Source organism: Halichondria panicea, chromosome 5, assembly GCF_963675165.1.
Source record: "Halichondria panicea chromosome 5, odHalPani1.1, whole genome shotgun sequence".
NCBI classification, from domain to species: Eukaryota; Metazoa; Porifera; class Demospongiae; order Suberitida; family Halichondriidae; genus Halichondria; species Halichondria panicea.
Window position 1 is genome coordinate 4,129,944 of NC_087381.1, and position 18,006 is coordinate 4,147,949.

The following is an 18,006-nucleotide window of genomic DNA, read 5'->3' on the forward strand; positions in this document are numbered from 1 at the left end:
TAAGCCGCCCTTTGCAAAGCGCATGCTACTTCCGGCAATCGCGAACGTAGAGCAGCCTAACTCCACATGCGCAATACTTTTAAACCCACGCTTCTCGTTTAACATTCACAGCAGTAATAATTATTATTGTACAAAATAGAAACATGCATGAGCAGATAAATAATAATAATCAATTTCAACTGAGGGTATGCCCGGTCTGCGATATCCCTGGAAACAATGCTGACCAACGGACAAAGCGTTCACAAACGTTTCAAGATTTATTTGGAACACTCAGGTTTGTATTTGTAAATCTAATTAAGTGGAAATGGAAGTGGAAATGGAAAGTGAATGTGTGAACGGTTGTGCAGGGGGGGAGGGTCTGTAGCTACATTATAATAAGCTACATTATAATAAACATGTGTGAGCGCATAGAGTAAAAATGGAAGCTTATGCACACTTCAGCAAAATTGATTTTATTTCTATTTTGGAATGATGTAACCTTAATCAATGTATGTACAGCATTGCAAGTCAGGATAATGTTCCATTACCACAGGAATGACACACTCAAAGGGAGTAGGATGCATAGAGTAAAAATGAAACAACGCTCAATGCAAAACAACGCTCAATGCAAGCATAAACTTGTGGCTCTACCCATCTAGCCAGTACACTATCACAAGCATGTAAGTTGAGAAAGATTTAACACCACAAAATAACAGGTCATGAACAGAATTCATTTTAAAAAATCAAGCCATTGTTCTTGAGATATATAGTTTTTAAACATCTGTTTTAAATGATTCAACTTCGTATCTTGGAGTGTTCGTATCCTTCCTAGATCGACATAGTTCTCTTTCACGCCTGGAAAGCAGTTAAACTCGGGAATCTTATTTCCAGTTAACGTAATGGTTGATTGCTTTGGGGCTCCCGCTTCCTCGTGACAGTAGTCACGTACAAACATCATTGCATTCAGAAAATCGTGAAGTGCCCTTATGCCAGGCAACTTAGAATACTTCGCATCTCGCCAGTTTAAAATCGAATTACCATTAACCATAACACCTGATATATTGTTAGCTTGCGACATGACATCCAAAAGGTTAAAAACATCAGAGGTACTGTAGGCTTTTGCAGTTACTGAAAACACCCGATCGATATAATTTGGTATGCCCTACTACAAGGAACGAGAAATGCAAGTAATCAATCTCCAATTGCTGTACCATCTCCATGCCCCATCCCATGAAAAATGCGTTCTTGTTAGTACTACCAGTATTATCTAAAAATATGTGTACCTTCTGTACCCATGACGGTACCTTCTGTCGGTTCCTGATGTACTGGAGTATCAAGGAGATGGTATGGTCGGTATTCTTTGGCCCGATCGTTTCGTCAAATACGAATGGTCCACAATCCCAAAAATGTCATGTGACAGTTTCTGCAAGTAGTAAGTTGCACCGGGCTGTGGTGAACTCCCCCAATACGCTCCCCCAATACGATGTTAGAAGGCCAATCTCTGATTCAGTCTTGTCTAGCTTAGCTTCTAACGCTTGGATATCTTTCCACTCTGACGCACATCGTTTTTTGGTCTCAAAATAATACTCGTGTGATTTCCTAGCATTATAACGATGTATAACGATGTATTTCCAACTCTGATTCAATTTTAGCCATGTCTGTTTCAATGCTTATTTGCTCTTCTTTGTTTGCTGATCCTGTTTGACAAATTCTATTGAGGTTGCGTCGCAATGATTACACAGTAGTCGCAATAATCCAGTTTGTGGGAATACTTTGGTCGTTCTCTCTTCAGCCATGTGGATGCCGAGTAGTTTGAGATAGTATCACCTTGCTTTTCTCTTTGCAGTTTGTTGAAAACCCCCACCAATGACTGGAGTACTCTTTCTTCATACCGAGCCACATCTTTCTTTGCAGTCTGTATAGTTCGGAAGTTAGGCAGAAAAAAATGAGTAGCTGAAGAGCTGTCAGCACTCCTTCCATTAGGTTGAGAATTAACATCAACAAAAGTAAAAAAGTCGGATTTAGCATCTTTCTTAGCATCCTTTCCAGCATTTCCATTACGCTAACGTACGTCAACCATTGAAGTATTAGGTATAGTTTTCCACCATTTCATAAAGGAAAGGTCACATCCTTGTGGCATAACAACACATTCACTGAGGCCTCCACTTCGGATTTTGTAATTGAACGAACAGGCTCATTACTCAATCTCTTCTTAATAGATCTTTGCCTGGATAGACGCTGGTGAGAAATTCCCAGGGCATGGCGTATGCAGCCAGAGCAGAAGTAAAAGTTACCTAGTGTGTCAAATACATTATTTCGAAGCCATTCGTTTTGTTTCACAAGATCTCGATATTGCTGACTTTCGGGTCGCTTTGGATGGGGATTGATGGTCTTTCGTCGCTTAAGTTCAGATCCTTGCCTCTTCATCCCCTTAAAAGTATCATAATACTTACTAAGTATGGGGGCACAACTCTTGGGGGCACAACTCTTGCATACTTTAGCATTCCAGTCACTAGGCTGAAAGTCACTTGGACCAGGTAGGTCATCAGTTTCCTCAAAGGAGGACTGAAGTTCCTTGGAGAAGTGGTATGATTTTCTTGCCTCCCCTCTTAAGTACAATTCTTTTCTCTTAGCTCTTCTCTCCTTTCTGGAACCAGGAGAAGATTGCCTGACTTCATCTGAGTCATTTTGGCTAGAGGTAGCTTCTCGATCCAGAGGGGGGACTCTCACTATCTATGTCACTGCTTTCTCTTTCTCTAGCTCATTTTCTATTCTAGCAGCCATATTCTTCCAGAAGCCTTACTCTGTCCACCTGTGACGTTTAGGGAGTCACCTGAGCTACATCACCTGAGCTACAGTATTGAAGATATAATGGAAGTATTCAGCATGCTTTTTACCAGATTTCAATTGCGTTTTTTTCAATTTATGTGAACGTGTATAAGCTTCCATTTTTACTCTATGCGCTCACATGTACATGTAAGAGTGAAATTTGCAAGAATTATAATTACTTATGTGTGTACAGTCGAGGGTCCCTATTCGAAAAGGACAGGAAAAAAATTTCTGCCATGTTCACCAAATGGAAGTGAATAGCCTAATTCCATGCAAAAACGTCACACCCTGTCCAACTGCAAAGAATGAGTGCTTTTCCAGGGAAAAAGTTGGCGCTGTCGAAGGACGTAGCAACCACCGTGATAAATGCTAAAGATGCGATTTTAGCTGATCTCCAGCCACTATTTGAAAGTCAGTACGGTCACTCATTTATAGATGCAGTAACGAGGCTCCAGGCTCACAACTACTCACAACTACTCACAACTACAAGCTAAGCCAACTTCTGTGGAGGGAAAAACGAAAAATTCAGAGAGTTCCAAACAAGAGTCTCACTACAAACAAACTAATGCTCTCACTCTGCTTGCAGAAGGATCGTCCATGCAAAGCTACAAGCGACGTGTAAACGCGCTAGAGTGGAAAACAGTACACTCAGGACAAAGTAAAGGTCCTAGCCAAGTGATTCAATAATTAATTGGAGTCCAGAGAACATTGCATACCTGGGAAAAACAATGGTCAAGTTGTGAAGGAGTTTGCTGGTGAATCGACACATTTCAAATGGATAGACGTCAGCAAGCTCATTTAACTCAAAGAAGATTGGTTACAAATGACACTAGGCCGGCCACCCATGTACAATATGTAACTGTTTACGGCCGACATTCGTGAAAAACTAATACACAAACACGTGCACTTGCATACAGACAAACAAATTTCAGAGATGTCAATTGAACGTTCGGATACCACAACATTGCGAGAAACAATCTGAACGTACTCGTACAATTGCAACAGCTAGGATAGAAATATCAACAACATCTCAAGTGAAAAGTATTCAGCACCAATGGAAAATAGGTACTTGGTGAAGCAGGTAGGACTCTTGGTCTGTTCTGTAATTGTTGATGAGAGTTCCATAGTGTGTTGAATCAGAACTCTGATACATACAAAATACACAGGAAAACAACTAGAAAGAACTCAATAGGTAGGGTGGTGAGCTTGGTCTTTCATCTTCCCACGGTGAGTGCGAGTTTCTTTTTTGCACGTGTCACAGCTAGTCATAAACGGGCAACGTGCATGCACGTATTATTCAGTCAGACGGGGGTGGCTATGACGTCACGTTGCGGAAACACCCCCACAGTCATTTGATTTTTAAAAATGCACAAATTAATCAGTTCTTAATCAGTTCTTAGAAAACTCACTTGAAAGCACTTCGACTTTTGATTGTGCAAGTTAGACTAGGCAGTCAAAGATCTACAAGATGATGCCTTACTATCTCGAAGGATTGGCTGTGATCCGCTTGACAGTAAGTAGTAGCTTTGTTACATGAAGTACAGTAGACTCTCGCTCTCTGAAGTACGGCCACCTCGATATACCGGCCATTTGGTTTGGCACGGAATATGTTTCCTGCACAAAACTCACCCTGAAGTACGGCTATTCCGTTTACCGGCCAGTGCCCCAAATAACGTTTTCAATGTAATTTTATATGGGTGTGGTTTAGTAAATAAATTGGATTACACTTAAATAGAGAGCACACTTAAATAGATTAAATAGAGAGCAGAATGATGTAGAGAGCAGAATGATGTCACTATCCCGAGACAAGAACTGCAAATCATTGATTAGAGTCGAGGTAAGGTCGTTTTTAAGCCGCGGCTAATTATCTGAAGTACGGCCACCTCGCCAAGCTGCATGGTCCCAAGGGTGGCCGGATTAACGAGAGTCTACTGCTGTAGAGTTTATAGTGCTGAGAAGCGTTGCTTAGCCTTTTCTGTGCAGCTACACAAGAAACAGTGGCAGTGGTAAAAAGGTGAGTACAAGCTTCCTAAGCTGTATGTTGACTCTACTGAATGTTTAGAGTCTACCAGTCTACCTATTATAGACTTCAATTTATAAAATCAGAATCAGGCCAAATACAACCGGTTGTAGTTGCTACAGTACTTTTTCGTACTTGTTGCATGCATCGCTATAATTATAGAAGTCTGGTACTGACTGTAGGTATCTAGTGCTAAGCGGTGTGACTGGATCCAATAATCCGGAGGTGGGGCCACGTATGTACAGTGAACAGTGGCAGTAGCAGCGAGGTGATACGTATTACGTTTGTTTGTTTAGACTCGTGTGTAATGTACCGTATAGCGCGAAATTTTCGAGGCACTTATATTTCGTGGATTGGCCTCTAAAAACCATTTCGTTGCACAATGTTCGCGGAATAGCTGCTTACCGGAAGCCACGCCTTTAAATCTTTGCATGATAGCAGGTAATTCTAATTAAAGAACACTTTTTGTGGACTTAATTTTCGTGTAGAATTCTAACCCACGAAATCCGCGAAAATTAAGCCCCTCGAAAATTTCGCGCTATACGGTATAACCTATTATGTAATTATATACATAATAGAATAATAGCCTCGCCTTTTGTTCTTTGAACCTTGAAAAACTTTTTTTTTACCATCAGTTTTTTTTTACCATCAGTAACGATTATATATAATTCTTTGCGTAACTAACAATAGATATAAAGTGTCTGATGTCTGTGGCGATACCTATGCACTGCCACTGGGAGTACCTTGGAGTCGCCTCTGTCAATAGTAGAATACACAGTCGAGTAGAATACACAGTCGCCTCTGTCAAGAGTAGAATACACGGTTAGACACACGCACACATACCGTACACACACACAAACACACTCAAACACACACACACCTCAAACACACACACACACACACACACACACACACTCAAACACACACGCGCACGCACACATACGTACGCCGCACACATACGTACGCAAACACACACACACACACTAGTCTGGGGGCCAGACCTTTTTCTCAGAGGGGGGAGGGGGAAGAGAGAAAGAAGGTCTGGAGACTCTTGCAGCACTTCCGTGTGCTCTTGGAATGTCAATAGGGAGGAGACTGTGATATTGGAGGTTATAAAGAAGGAGTAGATGTAGCAATACTCTCATTTCATTGGCTGTATGGCTGTATCTAAATTCCATTGGCTGTAATCCAAATTCCACAGAGGCATTTCATTGGGTTAAAAATCACATGACATAGGATATGCATTTCATTGGCTCTGGCCACATTCCGCTAGAGCACACGGAAATGCTGCAAGAGCCTAATCCTAGCTCTCTTGATTTTGCCCCCGAGCTATTAGGTCTGGCCCCCAGACTAACACACACACCACATACGCACACACACACACACACACAAATCCACTTACACGCATACATGCGCACAGACAATGCCGGAAGGTTGACGTTTGGTGGTAGGACGTTCCAACAGTGCTCAGGTCATGCAGTGTCGATGTCCTACCCAGATCTGCATTTTTGATAATTTAATGTTGTTGTACTGTACGGGTATTTGATAGTATTTGATATTCTTGTTTTTTGTCTTTAAATTATTTCCATACCATTCTGAGATCGTTTAATTCAGCTCCGTTCTAATGACCGTTGTCAGCACATCACCGGTTTTTCCTGTGTATTATGTGGAAATTCCCAAAATTGTTTTTGTGCTACAGGTACATAGCGCTTTTTTCACCTCTTTTCACCTTTTTTTTCTTTTCACCATACCAATAGCACCTATAATATAGCTAAGATTGTCTAACTAAGTCTAACTAAGTAGTATCGTTGATCACATATAGCGTCAAGCATGGAACAATCAGTTGCTGTCTTCCTACGTTGAAGTAGACGGCGTGGTTCGGGGGGCAACACGCATCGTTCAGCAAATTTACATGAAATTTACTTCGTTACCAATCCCTCTCTTCTTTATCTATGGTTAAGGGTAGGCCCTGTCACATATTGTTCTGCACTCTCACCGTCTTGCTGGTTCCTTCGGTTGAACCGCGCTCGTTCGAAAATCACACGAATCTTAAAGAATCCATTAAACTTTGTAATGGTCGAAGAGTAGGTTGCTCGGTCTTCTGCCGTGGTCACCAAGGCAGTAGAGTAGGGTGCTTACTTGCTTCCCTCCTGATGCAACACGAAGCTGTTGTGTGATGTGAAGTTGAGCCATAGCTTTAGCAATAATAATAATAAATTATTCAGAACTGAACAAAACCTAACATACAGTAATCATATATGTTAAATATAGAACACATGATCTATCTAATAATAGTCACAGACCTTTCTGGATGCATGATAAAATGTAACGAACAAGAACGAATGATCTGGATGAGTCAGTATCAAGATTTTATGCTATTAACTGGGAGAAGGAAAGACTTGACAGCTTGGTGACTTGACAGTTGTCCAAACCTGAACAGGATTACCATACCACAACTTGCACGGATGTTCTAAAAGCCACTGTCCGCAAACAAACCACAATTTTTGGGTTGAAGAACCAACCACAGTACTCAATTTCCGTCAATTTCCGCCAAATGGAACGATCAAGTGCACAAGTTTGGCCACACCCCGTGTACCGCTGAGACTAGCCTCGAAACCAGGTCAGGCCGCTACATGTAGACAATGAGTAGTGTTGAAGGTTGATATATTTGCCATTGCCTACAAGATGAAAGGTTGTGGACAGCTCGCCCGACCAACTGCACAGGAGTCTCTAGACTTGTGTAGGCATTATAATTTATGTGGTCACACATCTTTAACCGCCACGGGCCACGATCGTGGCCCGCAATATTGACTTTTTTTGCGAAATTCGCGATACTTAGGAAGTAGCTCGAACTACGCACATCCCTGTATACGGGAAGAGCTGTAGAATGACGTGCAATTTAGTCTAGAAATTTACAAGCCACGTTGCTATGTTTACCGCACGAGCTATGGCTAGGTTGTTTACTTGTGCCGATGTGCTAGCAATGGCGATGTCTCCTCTGGTGATGACAGTGCCTATGAAGGAGAGGGGACAGTAGGATACCGGCTACCAGCTTTATGCCAGACGCTGATGATGGGATGCATGACATGGACCTAGACGCTAGCGCTATGGACCAGGACGGTGAAAGACCGGCTCACTGTGTGACTATAGTATATACAATTAGCAGCAGTCTTTATGTCAGCTTGTAAATTTCATAGATCGTTCACCGATATAGTAATACATGTACGTATTGTACTTCAAATTGATATATCTTAGCACTGTTACATTTGTGAAAATCAACTCCTCAAGTTCTCCACTCGTTGCAGTGAGTTGACAGTTGCTCACGTTAGTGTTTTACGAGTTCATTTTACACACAGGTTGTGGAAACACAGGTTGTTGGAAATTTTCCAAACAGAAGTCCCCGCCTACACAGTTTCCAATATGTTAGTTCGTACCATGTAGCAGCTGCTACTAGGGCAGGGCTACTCTGATGTGCCAAGCTTCAAGGAAGAAAAGTCCTTGCAATCGAAAAGAATGTCTACCACAGAAAAACTGCTTCAGCTGTGACAGCGTGGATATATCCTTCACACAACAAGTTGTTATTTGTGACAGGCTCTGCAGGCTTGGTGATTAATGCGAGCATTGCCTACACAATGATATGCTTAGTGTTCACATACCTAGTTTCATACCCGAGTTATGTGCGTTAGAAACGTAAAATGTAGTACCCCTCAAGATTACAATTAGTAAGTTGCTGTAGTGCGAACCAGTTGAGCTACATTCAACTCTTTGGAACATACGTACATCAGGAGGCTCTGGTGGCACAAGCTATAATTTTTGCGATCTATATACCAGATGATAGAGCAAAGAATTGCCTACTCAGGTATATTAAGGATTGGGACCTTCAATTATTGCTGAAGCAGCTAAAACGCAGCCACGCCCATGATTTTTAATATGTTTTGTGTGTAAAAATTCTGGATAGCTTTTTAGTTCTAAAAACGGTGTTCTAAACCTTCCTTTTAGCTCTGTAGTTCAAAGGCTTAAGCAGACATATCCGCTGGGAGGGAGCCACTTCTTTGGCCAAAGGTGAGATTTTGCACAAAACTTAGTCTTACAGCTGACAATAAGTGACATTTATACTTTTATAGGCTTCTAAATAGAACACGATGCTCTGCATAAGCCTTTGAACTACCTACTACACTAAGAATTAAGAGCTAAAAGGAAGGTTTAGAACACCGTTTTTAGTTCTAAAAAAGACAAGTAGCTATCCAGAATTTTTGTACGTAGTTGAGTTATGCGCGTTGGAAACTCGAAGCTGTAAAACAGCAGTATTGAGAAACGCCCACTCAAAGATTGCTAAATTGGGAAAAGTAAGGTAATGGTGGCTAAGCGCTTTGGTGGAAAGAGTTGGATTCAGAGCAGCAGAGAGGTAGTAGAAAGACTACTATAATCCAAGAAAAAATATTATGAGATTCGCAGTCATTTATGGCTATTGCTCAATACTCTGTTTTCCCAGAGCCTGTCACATAATTATAGTGGGTAAGATGAACTATTAAAAAGTATTATTTGTGCGTATGCATGCATGCAGGTACAGTATAATAATATGCACATGCATTCAAGCTTGTCTCTGCTACTACCTCAACTATAATATTATACGTACTTGAGTACTACTTGTTTTACATTCTGCATTGCCAAGAATTAAGTGGTAAGTTGCACATGCAGTGGTGTATATAACTAATCGTTGTGTTTATGTGTTTATGACTGATAAGTCTGGTTGACAACCAGGACAAAGTCTCTAACTTATGTGGTGATGTTCCTGAGGTTGTATGCTCAATGGATGTAGCCTGGTGGATGTAGCAGATTGAACAATTCAGAACTTTGCAGATCACAGTAACACGTATCGTCTTTCCTCCTGGCCATAGAATGAGAATAGCAAACTTTGTTTTGGGCCAAATCTATGAAATCAAAATCAATACGGTCCGCAATGATGAGCGATAGCGACATAGACACAGAAAGTATAGCTAGTGTTACAAAAAAGAACTTTGCAACAATCAAAGCTTCATGACTTGATGATCACTTCACCATACGTACGTACATACAGACTGAAAGCAGGACGCTCCTTTGAAACTTAAAGTTAACCTATCTCCAATAATTGTCAGGTCTGAAAGAGCTCGAGGTTCTCCTTGTTTTGTGTGGCCACTGTGGTGGCATACTACAAGCATAAACGAATGACATGGCTTAAGTGGAGTAAAACCCCAGTATTAATTTGATTTCGACAAGAGAGATAGAATGTGAAATGCATGCACTGGGCCTGCCTTAGTGTGACCAGACATCCCAGACATCCAATTAAAATCAGATAATGAAGAATCAGAAGGTATAATTACGCCTTATTTTTTGAACGTATACACTTTCCTAATATCCTGTTTTGACGTGTGGATGAGAGTGCGGATGGTGGAATTTTGGGAAGATGAGGAAGTTGATGGCGAGGTTTAAGTCAAGTAAAGTTTTGGAATACTAGAAAAAGTACAGAGAAAAATAAGACGCTTATTGCGCTTATTGCTAACACTTTTCACTACTGAAGTGATGACTCTTCAGCAGCGATTTACTGTGATTACAATGTGTATTTATTCTGTATTTTGTTTTTTTAATTAAAGCGGGGTTAAGCTTAGGTGGTGCCATCTTATATTGGGAATCAACTAACTCCCTTATCAAAATTCAATATTCGAGCATGAATTTATATATCATGGGATGGATTTATAAATCTGAGGGTGAGGGTGGATATATGTCTGAAGCGCCTGATTGTTGTGCCACATTTGCTACAGCGACGGAAAGTTGTTGCTCTGAAAGTTGTTGCTCTGAGTCTCTTGTTCCATTTGCTAGCCCGTACCCGATCAGAAGACACCTGATATATACACCAGGGTACACAGCGGTTTTCGAGAAAGCAGTGCAGGTTTTTTTCGTGGGGGTTCTGATGGAAATTCAGGTGGTCCGTATGTTGAGATGGGTATCTAGCTTATCTTTCAAATCTGAAGTTATCAGTTGGTTCTTAGGTTCTTAGACAAATTTTCTACATCTTCCCTAACCAATTCATCATTCATCGTCCACAGAGTCACCAAAGACGACGTCAATATCATCAATCACATCTGCCTGATCCTCCCACTGTTTATCTGCCATTTCAATTCTCCCATGTGCCATGTGCCATTATTTTTGCTCTCTGAACAGCTGAAAGCTCACATACAGTTTGGGGTCTCCTAGAGGTGTATCGACGACTCTGCTTGCTTGGATGATGGCCTGAACTTGGAGACTGTGAATGCGTCTCAGCAATCCAAGCATGAAAAGTAGAAAATACACTTGACATACTCCGTGCAGTGTGCTCTGATTGCTTAAGTGTATCTCGTTATCAAAGAATGAGCATTCGATTTAATCCATAGACGCCAATAGTGGAGAAAGAAAGTGACAAACCAAATTTTCTCAACACGTTCAATTGGACTAGTTAGGTCGATGTAAGTTTTTACAATGGGCATTGTTTATCTTTGTGATCTACATCTCTTTTCCGTGAATATCTTTGCCAACCGTAAAACTTCCCATTGGAAGTACAATTGATCGTTTTAAGCAACCGGCACTTTAACTTCACTGCTATGTGTACAGTGTCTTGAATCAAGGTGGGTCGTTTCAAGGAGAACGAAGACTCTGATTTTGGTATGACATTAGATACTTGTATGACATTAGATACTTACTCACGTTGGTGACATTAAGGCCACTGCACATCCGCATACCAGTCCATCTGAGCTGATTGTTAGCACCTCGCTGCATACAATTTCAGGCAGAAAAAGTCGTCCAATCGAGTCTGATTTGAAGAACTTCTCAAGTGCCCTCATGCTTAAACGATAATTTGAATCCAAAATTGCCCCTCTCTTACTTCGTTTCAAGAGAGGGGTCTCAGCTCTGACTCGTTTTGGTTTTGGTCAGCTGCTTTATCAGGATCCTTGGGAACAGACTCTTCTAACAATAAAACAGTATGGTTATCTTCCGCAATACCCTGAGTGTCCAGTGTAGCATTGGGAACGTTTGGTTCCAATGGCACTTCATTCTCACCACTAGCTATGTCTCCGTTATCACCAGTCAAAGGCTGCTGGGAATTCTGTTCAAATGTCTCTCCTCCAGAGGTGTCAGCTGGCGAATAAGAATAAATAGGTCTGGTTCTGGAACCAGGGTGACTATGCAGCATAGAGCAATGTGTCTAGTCCAGTTAGATATAGGAGGCACTTCGCTGCAGTTAAGTTCTCGAATTGCAAGCATGACACTTGAAGCTTTTGCACTACACCCAGTCCCTGCCGTACCGTATGGTCCTAGAGAATCCTTGGTCCTAGAGAATCCTTATATGGAGAATGATGTATGACTCTGACGAAGAAAATATTACTCATGTGATAGTTTTGATCTTGGTCACAATACTACACCAGTAGATGTCGGAATCAGGAGCAAATGAACTCTCCAAGCAAGGCCTCCTCCAACAACTAGTAGACAGTCAAAAGAAAATGGAAGAGTTTGAAGAGAAGCAATATCTAGAACAAGCCACAGATAGAACAAGCCACAGAGCAAATCGAAAAGTCAGCAGTGAGTGCATAGTATTAGCTGTAATGAGCATCATGAAAGTCTGGAACAAGGGTTGTTAGTTAAGTAAAATGTGAATTCAACACTGGTGAACACTGATCCGTTGTCTGACACGAGCAATTCAGGTATGCCGTGAGTCGCGAAGATCGACCTGAGTTCAGTGAGAGTAGTAGCCGTGGTAGCGTGCCGTACAACTTTCACCTCCATCCACTTTCACCTCCATCCACTTCGAGTGGGCGTCTACTACGACCAAGAACATGTGTCCGAGAAGCGGGCCAGCGTAGTCGATGTGCAGCCTAGCCCAGGGGCGTTCTGGCCATTCCCAGGGTTGAATCGGTGCCACTGGAGGGAGTTTCCTGGTTCGCTGGCAGGCGTCACACAGCTTGACTTTCTCTTTGAGTGCTTTGTCCATTCCGGGCCACCATACAAAACATCAGGCGAGACTCTTCATTTTCGAGATGCCCGGGTCCCAAATCCAGGCAGTAGCCTTCCGTAGTAACCTGTGAAGGGGGGCGAGCAGAGTTAGAGAGATTAGGCACAAACTTCCCATAATAATTCAGGAGGCCTAGAAATGCCTTCAGCTGAGTAATATTCCGGGGAATGGGTGCTTGTTTCAACTAGGTACTCCACCATGGGAAGCATGAATCTGCATTTCTCACGTTTCAAGCGAGCTCCGGCCTTCTCAAGTCTGTCTAGGACTTCTTCTAGAGTGCGGAGGTGCTCTTCTTCAGTGGATTCTGTCACGAGGATGTCGTCAATATACACCACTACGTGAGGTAGACCCTGCATGAGGCTCTCCATGGTTCGTTGGAATATCGATGGAGCAGCTGAGACCCCAAACGGTAGACGGTTGTACCGAAAGAGACCTTTGTGAGTGTTGACAGTCGTCAGGACCTTGGATTAATTGTTATGCATGCAGACATTTCAGTTTAGTGAAATCGTATTCAACAACTGATAAAATGCACAAGAACAAAGGTATAAGTATGTACAAGACAAAAGGCAGTGGAGCAGAGGCTCCCATACACAAAGAGCCGCCTGGAGCGGGCCCCTATAGCTAGGCACAAAGGGAACAAAGAAACAAAGGGAACAAAGAACAACTATACAGAAAAGTAAAGTTAACCACAGGAAATGAGTTAATTAACACAACTAAAAGTAAACACTATGCACATTACTTACTACACTTCCTCCCCTACTAGATGGAAGCGTTACATCAACATATAGAATAACTCACTAAAAACTAGTAATGGTCCACAAGGTAGTCTGGAGCGGTTGTCGCTCGAGCTGACCGACGAACACTTGGAGTTGCTAGTGTCGAGCCAGTTGGTGGTGGTGGTGATTGTTCAGAGTTCAAGTCGGGTGTTTCGGTATCATGATCTAGTTCCGGTATATCAGTCCAATCAGTCAGGGGTTGTTGTTCGAATGTAGAGCGGGGGCGAAGATGATCTGCGTGTCGACGAAACGTTTGACCATTCATCAGGGTAACGTTGAAAGACAGAGGGCCAGCTGTACTTTCAATTGTGCCGGGAACCCAGTCCTTCTTGGAGGGCAGATCACAAACATAGACATTGTCTCCAACATCGAACTTCCAAGCCACAGCATGCTGATCATGACCAATCTTTTGCTTCAGCTGTTTTGCGCGAACTTTCTGAGTCAGGTTCGGGATAGCTAGGTCAAGCTTAGAGCGAGGTCGGCGAATCAGTAGTAGCTCAGATGGGGAGATGCCTGTCGTGGAGTGCGGCGTCATTCTGTACTGAAACAGAAACTGAGATAGGTTGTCTCTGAGTGGGGCGTCAGGGGCTTTCTTCATGTAAGCCTTGAAGGTTTGGACGGCTCATTCTGCCAATCCATTTGTTGCGGGGTGGTATGGTGCTGAGGTAGTGTGTCAAATTCCTTGTGTTTTTTCAAAAGTCCTTGAATTCAACACTGGTGAACACTGATCCGTTGTCTGACACGAGCAATTCAGGTATGCCGTGAGTCGCGAAGATCGACCTGAGTTCAGTGAGAGTAGTAGCCGTGGTAGCGTGCCGTACAACTTTCACCTCCATCCACTTCGAGTGGGCGTCTACTACGACCAAGAACATGTGTCCGAGAAGCGGGCCAGCGTAGTCGATGTGCAGCCTAGCCCAGGGGCGTTTTGGCCATTCCCAGGGTTATATCGGTGCCACTGGAGGGAGTTTCCTGGTTCGCTGGCAGGCGTCACACAGCTCGACTTTCTCTTCGAGTGCTTTGTCCATTCCGGGCCACCATACAAAACATCGGGCGAGACTCTTTATTTTCGAGATGCCCGGGTCCCAAATCCAGGCAGTAGCCTTCCGTAGTAACCTGTGAAGGGGGGCGAGCAGAGTAGAGAGATTAGGCACAAACTTGCCATAATAATTCAGGAGGCCTAAAAATGCCTTCAGCTGAGTAATATTCCGGGGAATGGGTGCTTGTTTCAATGCCTTGATTTTTGCGTCCGTGGGCTGGAGACCGTCAGCAGAGATCTGGTGACCTAGGTACTCCATCATGGGAAGCATGAATCTGCATTTCTCACGTTTCAAGCGAGCTCCGGCCTTCTCAAGTCTGTCTAGGACTTCTTCTAGAGTGCGGAGGTGCTCTTCTTCAGTGGATTCTGTCACGAGGATGTCGTCAATATACACCACTACGTGAGGTAGACCCTGCATGAGGCTCTCCATGGTTCGTTGGAATATCGATGGAGCAGCTGAGACCCCAAACGGTAGACGGTTGTACCGAAAGAGACCCTTGTGAGTGTTGACAGTCGTCAGGACCTTGGATTCCTCCGTCAGTGAGATCTGTTGGTAGGCGTGTGCAAGGTCTAACTTAGTAAATGATTTACCATTTGCCAGAGAGGCAAAGATGTCCTCAATGCGAGGTAGCGGGTAAGTGTCAGGTTTAGCCACAGTGTTGACAGTAACCTTGTAGTCACCGCACAGTCGGATAGAGCCATCCTTCTTGACCACCGGTACGACAGGAGCTGCCCAATCGGAGAACTGCACTGGTTCAATAACGCCTTGTTCTTCGAGACGTGAGATTTCTTTCTCCACTTTCAAGCGGCGAGAGTAGGGAACAGGACGGGCCTTGCAAAATCGAGGTTTGTGCGCTGGATCAATATGAATAGTAGCAGGAGCATCCTTGATGTGCCCGAGGTCCTTCCCAAACACTGTGGAATGCTTGTCTAAGATCTCCTGGAGATCGTCGGCCACGGTCGTTGAGTATTTAATGCTTTGCCAATCCAGTCTTAGGTTCTCCAGCCAGTCTCGTCCCAGCAAGGAGGGTCCTTTGCCAGCGACAACAAGGAGATCCAATTCCTCCTGCTGTGCTTGGCATGCACACGAATTATGCCTTTTACCACAATGTGCTCACCAGTGTAGGTCTTGAGTCGAATTGAAGTGGGTTTGAGAGGGGGCTTCCGTTTAGGCCACAGCGATCGGTACGTGTGTTCATTCATCACAGAGAGGGCTGCACCTGTGTCAATTTCCATGGTAGTATCCAGTCCATTGAGAGTAACAGGTATAGTGATTGGCTGAGTGCGGCCAGCGGAGGAGTAGAGCAAGCTGTACTCATCTGTGTCCTCCTCATCATCATCAGAACCAGTCAGCTGGTTAGTAGATCTAGATGCAGTTTTGTCTGCTTTTCAGTCTCTTGTTCTCTTTCTGCAGACCTTTGAAATATGCCCTTGCTTCTTGCAGTAGTGACAAGTGCTTGTGCGAAACTTGCACGTAGTTGCCGGATGAGCTGCACCACAACGAAAACACGGTTGTGTTGGGCCAATTGAGGGAGGTTTCTCCCGAGGGGGTGGAGGCTTGCGTCGACGGTTGTCCAATAGACGGTTTACAGACGCGTCCTGTCCAGAGAGATTTCTGGTGCCACGATCAGCTAGTTCAGAGGCCTTTGCAACAGCCAGAGCGCTGTCAAAGGTGAGTGCAGGGTCAGCCAAATGTACTGGAGCTTCTTGTCTCGACATCCACAAACAATGTGGTCTCGGAGCATGTCGTTGAGGGTTTCGCCAAACTGGCAGTGTTTAGCAATCTTGCGGAGCTGGGCCACATAGTCATTGATCGTTTCTCCTGAGTGTTGTACTCTTGTAAATAAGGTGTACCTCTCGACGATGGGTGAGGGTGTAGGCTGCTGGTGTTCCTGAACCAGAGCAACAAGTTCTTCGAATGTTTTTTCGGTAGGAGCTGCGGGAGCAAGTAGATCACGGACGAGTCCATACGTTGACGGTCCGCACACGGTGAGGAGAGTTGCACGACGTATGTCTGCCGTTAGCGACAAAAAAGAGTTGAAGTCGCTCTGTATACGCTTTCCTATCCTCCGTGCTGGGTTGGAAGGAGCCAATAGTGCCGATTGAGAGATGAGCCATGGGGTAGTACTTGTAGTACTTGGTTTAGTTGCCGTTGTAATCTGTCGCAGGTTCATGCAGACATTTGAGTTTAGTGAAATCGTATTCAACAACTGATAAAATGCACAAGAACAAAGGTATAAGTATGTACAAGACAAAAGGCCAGTGGAGCTGAGTGCTGCAGTGTGCTGGTTTGATTCATGGAGGTTGTTCCTCAGAGGTAAAGATCTGTTGGTCTCCACAGTGGTGCCATCACTCTTAATTATGTGTGCAGGAAGTGGAATGTCGTTTGACAAACGTCCTCTTGTGAGCTTGACCGATAGTGTAGAATGCCGGGGCTGACCTGGATATCTCAAGACCAACCACAGCCCACACAGCCTCCTCTCAAGACCAGCCACAGCCAATCACCTCCTCTCAAGACCAACCACAGCCCACACAGCCAATCACCTCCTCTCAAGACCAGCCACAGGCCACACGTCCAATCACCTCCCCTCAAGACCAACCACAAGACCAACCACAGCCAATCACCTACTCTGAAGACCAGCCACAGCCCACACAGCCCACACGTCCAATCACCTCCTCTCAAGACCAGCCACAGCCACAGCCCACACGTTCAATCACCTCCTCTCTAAGTGACATCCCGACCAGCCTGACAGCCATGACGATCTGTCGTTAAAAGACAATGCAGTCAGACAGCCACCACACATGAAAACATCATTATGTCAAACTCTACTGTCTGACGACACTAACTATCTTATATCTTTTGACAAGCTACAATATCACCAAAAGCAACTACAGAAACTACAAAAATCACTACCTAAAGCTTCACGTTCTACTCTCCATGAGTTATCAGAGATATTGAAATTACTCGGTACAAAAAGCTTCAGAAAAAAAAGGAACCAGTCCAATGCCCATACATTAAACACTATTCGAAAGGTACTGACTGCAACACGAGTTGTAGTATTGTTACTGGTACATGTAGTTGATCTGATTAGTATTGTTACTGGTAGTTTTTGTCATGTAGATAATAATTTTGATTTCTAGTACATGCACACAAATACTACTTTTTGTGTGTGGATAGCTGTATTACGTAAAGTAGAATGACACAAGTCTGTACACAAACTTTGACCAGTCAATTTTTCGCCATGCACGCGAGTGTATCTTTCATGGAATTATTGTAATTGATGTATAATTACAGCGCCACTTTAGCATCAACGTAATAGGGCCTAGGAAAACACCCCTTAACGCG

General features: G+C 43.6%; 1 protein-coding gene and 1 long non-coding RNA gene across 2 annotated transcripts; one reads left to right on the forward strand and one right to left on the reverse strand.

Annotated features, from left to right (window-relative positions):
- Positions 1–4,188: 4,188 nt before the first annotated feature.
- Positions 4,189–5,720, forward strand: LOC135336263 (uncharacterized). Its single transcript, XR_010394815.1, has 3 exons — positions 4,189–4,822; positions 5,011–5,096; positions 5,519–5,720. It is a non-coding gene; the product is annotated as an uncharacterized LOC135336263 (long non-coding RNA).
- A 7,623-nt stretch (positions 5,721–13,343) lies between these two features.
- Positions 13,344–16,379, reverse strand: LOC135336370 (uncharacterized protein K02A2.6-like). The gene is made up of 3 exons (XM_064532133.1): positions 16,077–16,379; positions 15,881–16,013; positions 13,344–15,773 (listed from the first exon to the last, which is right to left on the reverse strand). Exons 1-3 carry the CDS (start codon positions 16,377–16,379, stop codon positions 14,566–14,568), a joined length of 1,644 nt encoding a protein of 547 aa, XP_064388203.1. The 3' UTR covers positions 13,344–14,565.
- Between the last annotated feature and the right edge of the window lie 1,627 nt (positions 16,380–18,006).

What these genes read in the sequence shown, in the direction of transcription:
- LOC135336370 (XM_064532133.1), bottom strand. Translation starts at nt 16,379, where the DNA reads ATGTCGAGACAAGAAGCTCCAGTACATTTGGCTGACCCTGCACTCACC. An exon ending in AGCAAGGGCATATTTCAAAG is followed by an intron (nt 16,014 to 16,076) that starts GTCTGCAGAAAG and finishes TCTACTAACCAG; the next exon opens with CTGACTGGTTCTGATGATGA. An exon ending in TACCATGGAAATTGACACAG is followed by an intron (nt 15,774 to 15,880) that starts GTGCAGCCCTCT and finishes TACACTGGTGAG; the next exon opens with CACATTGTGGTAAAAGGCAT.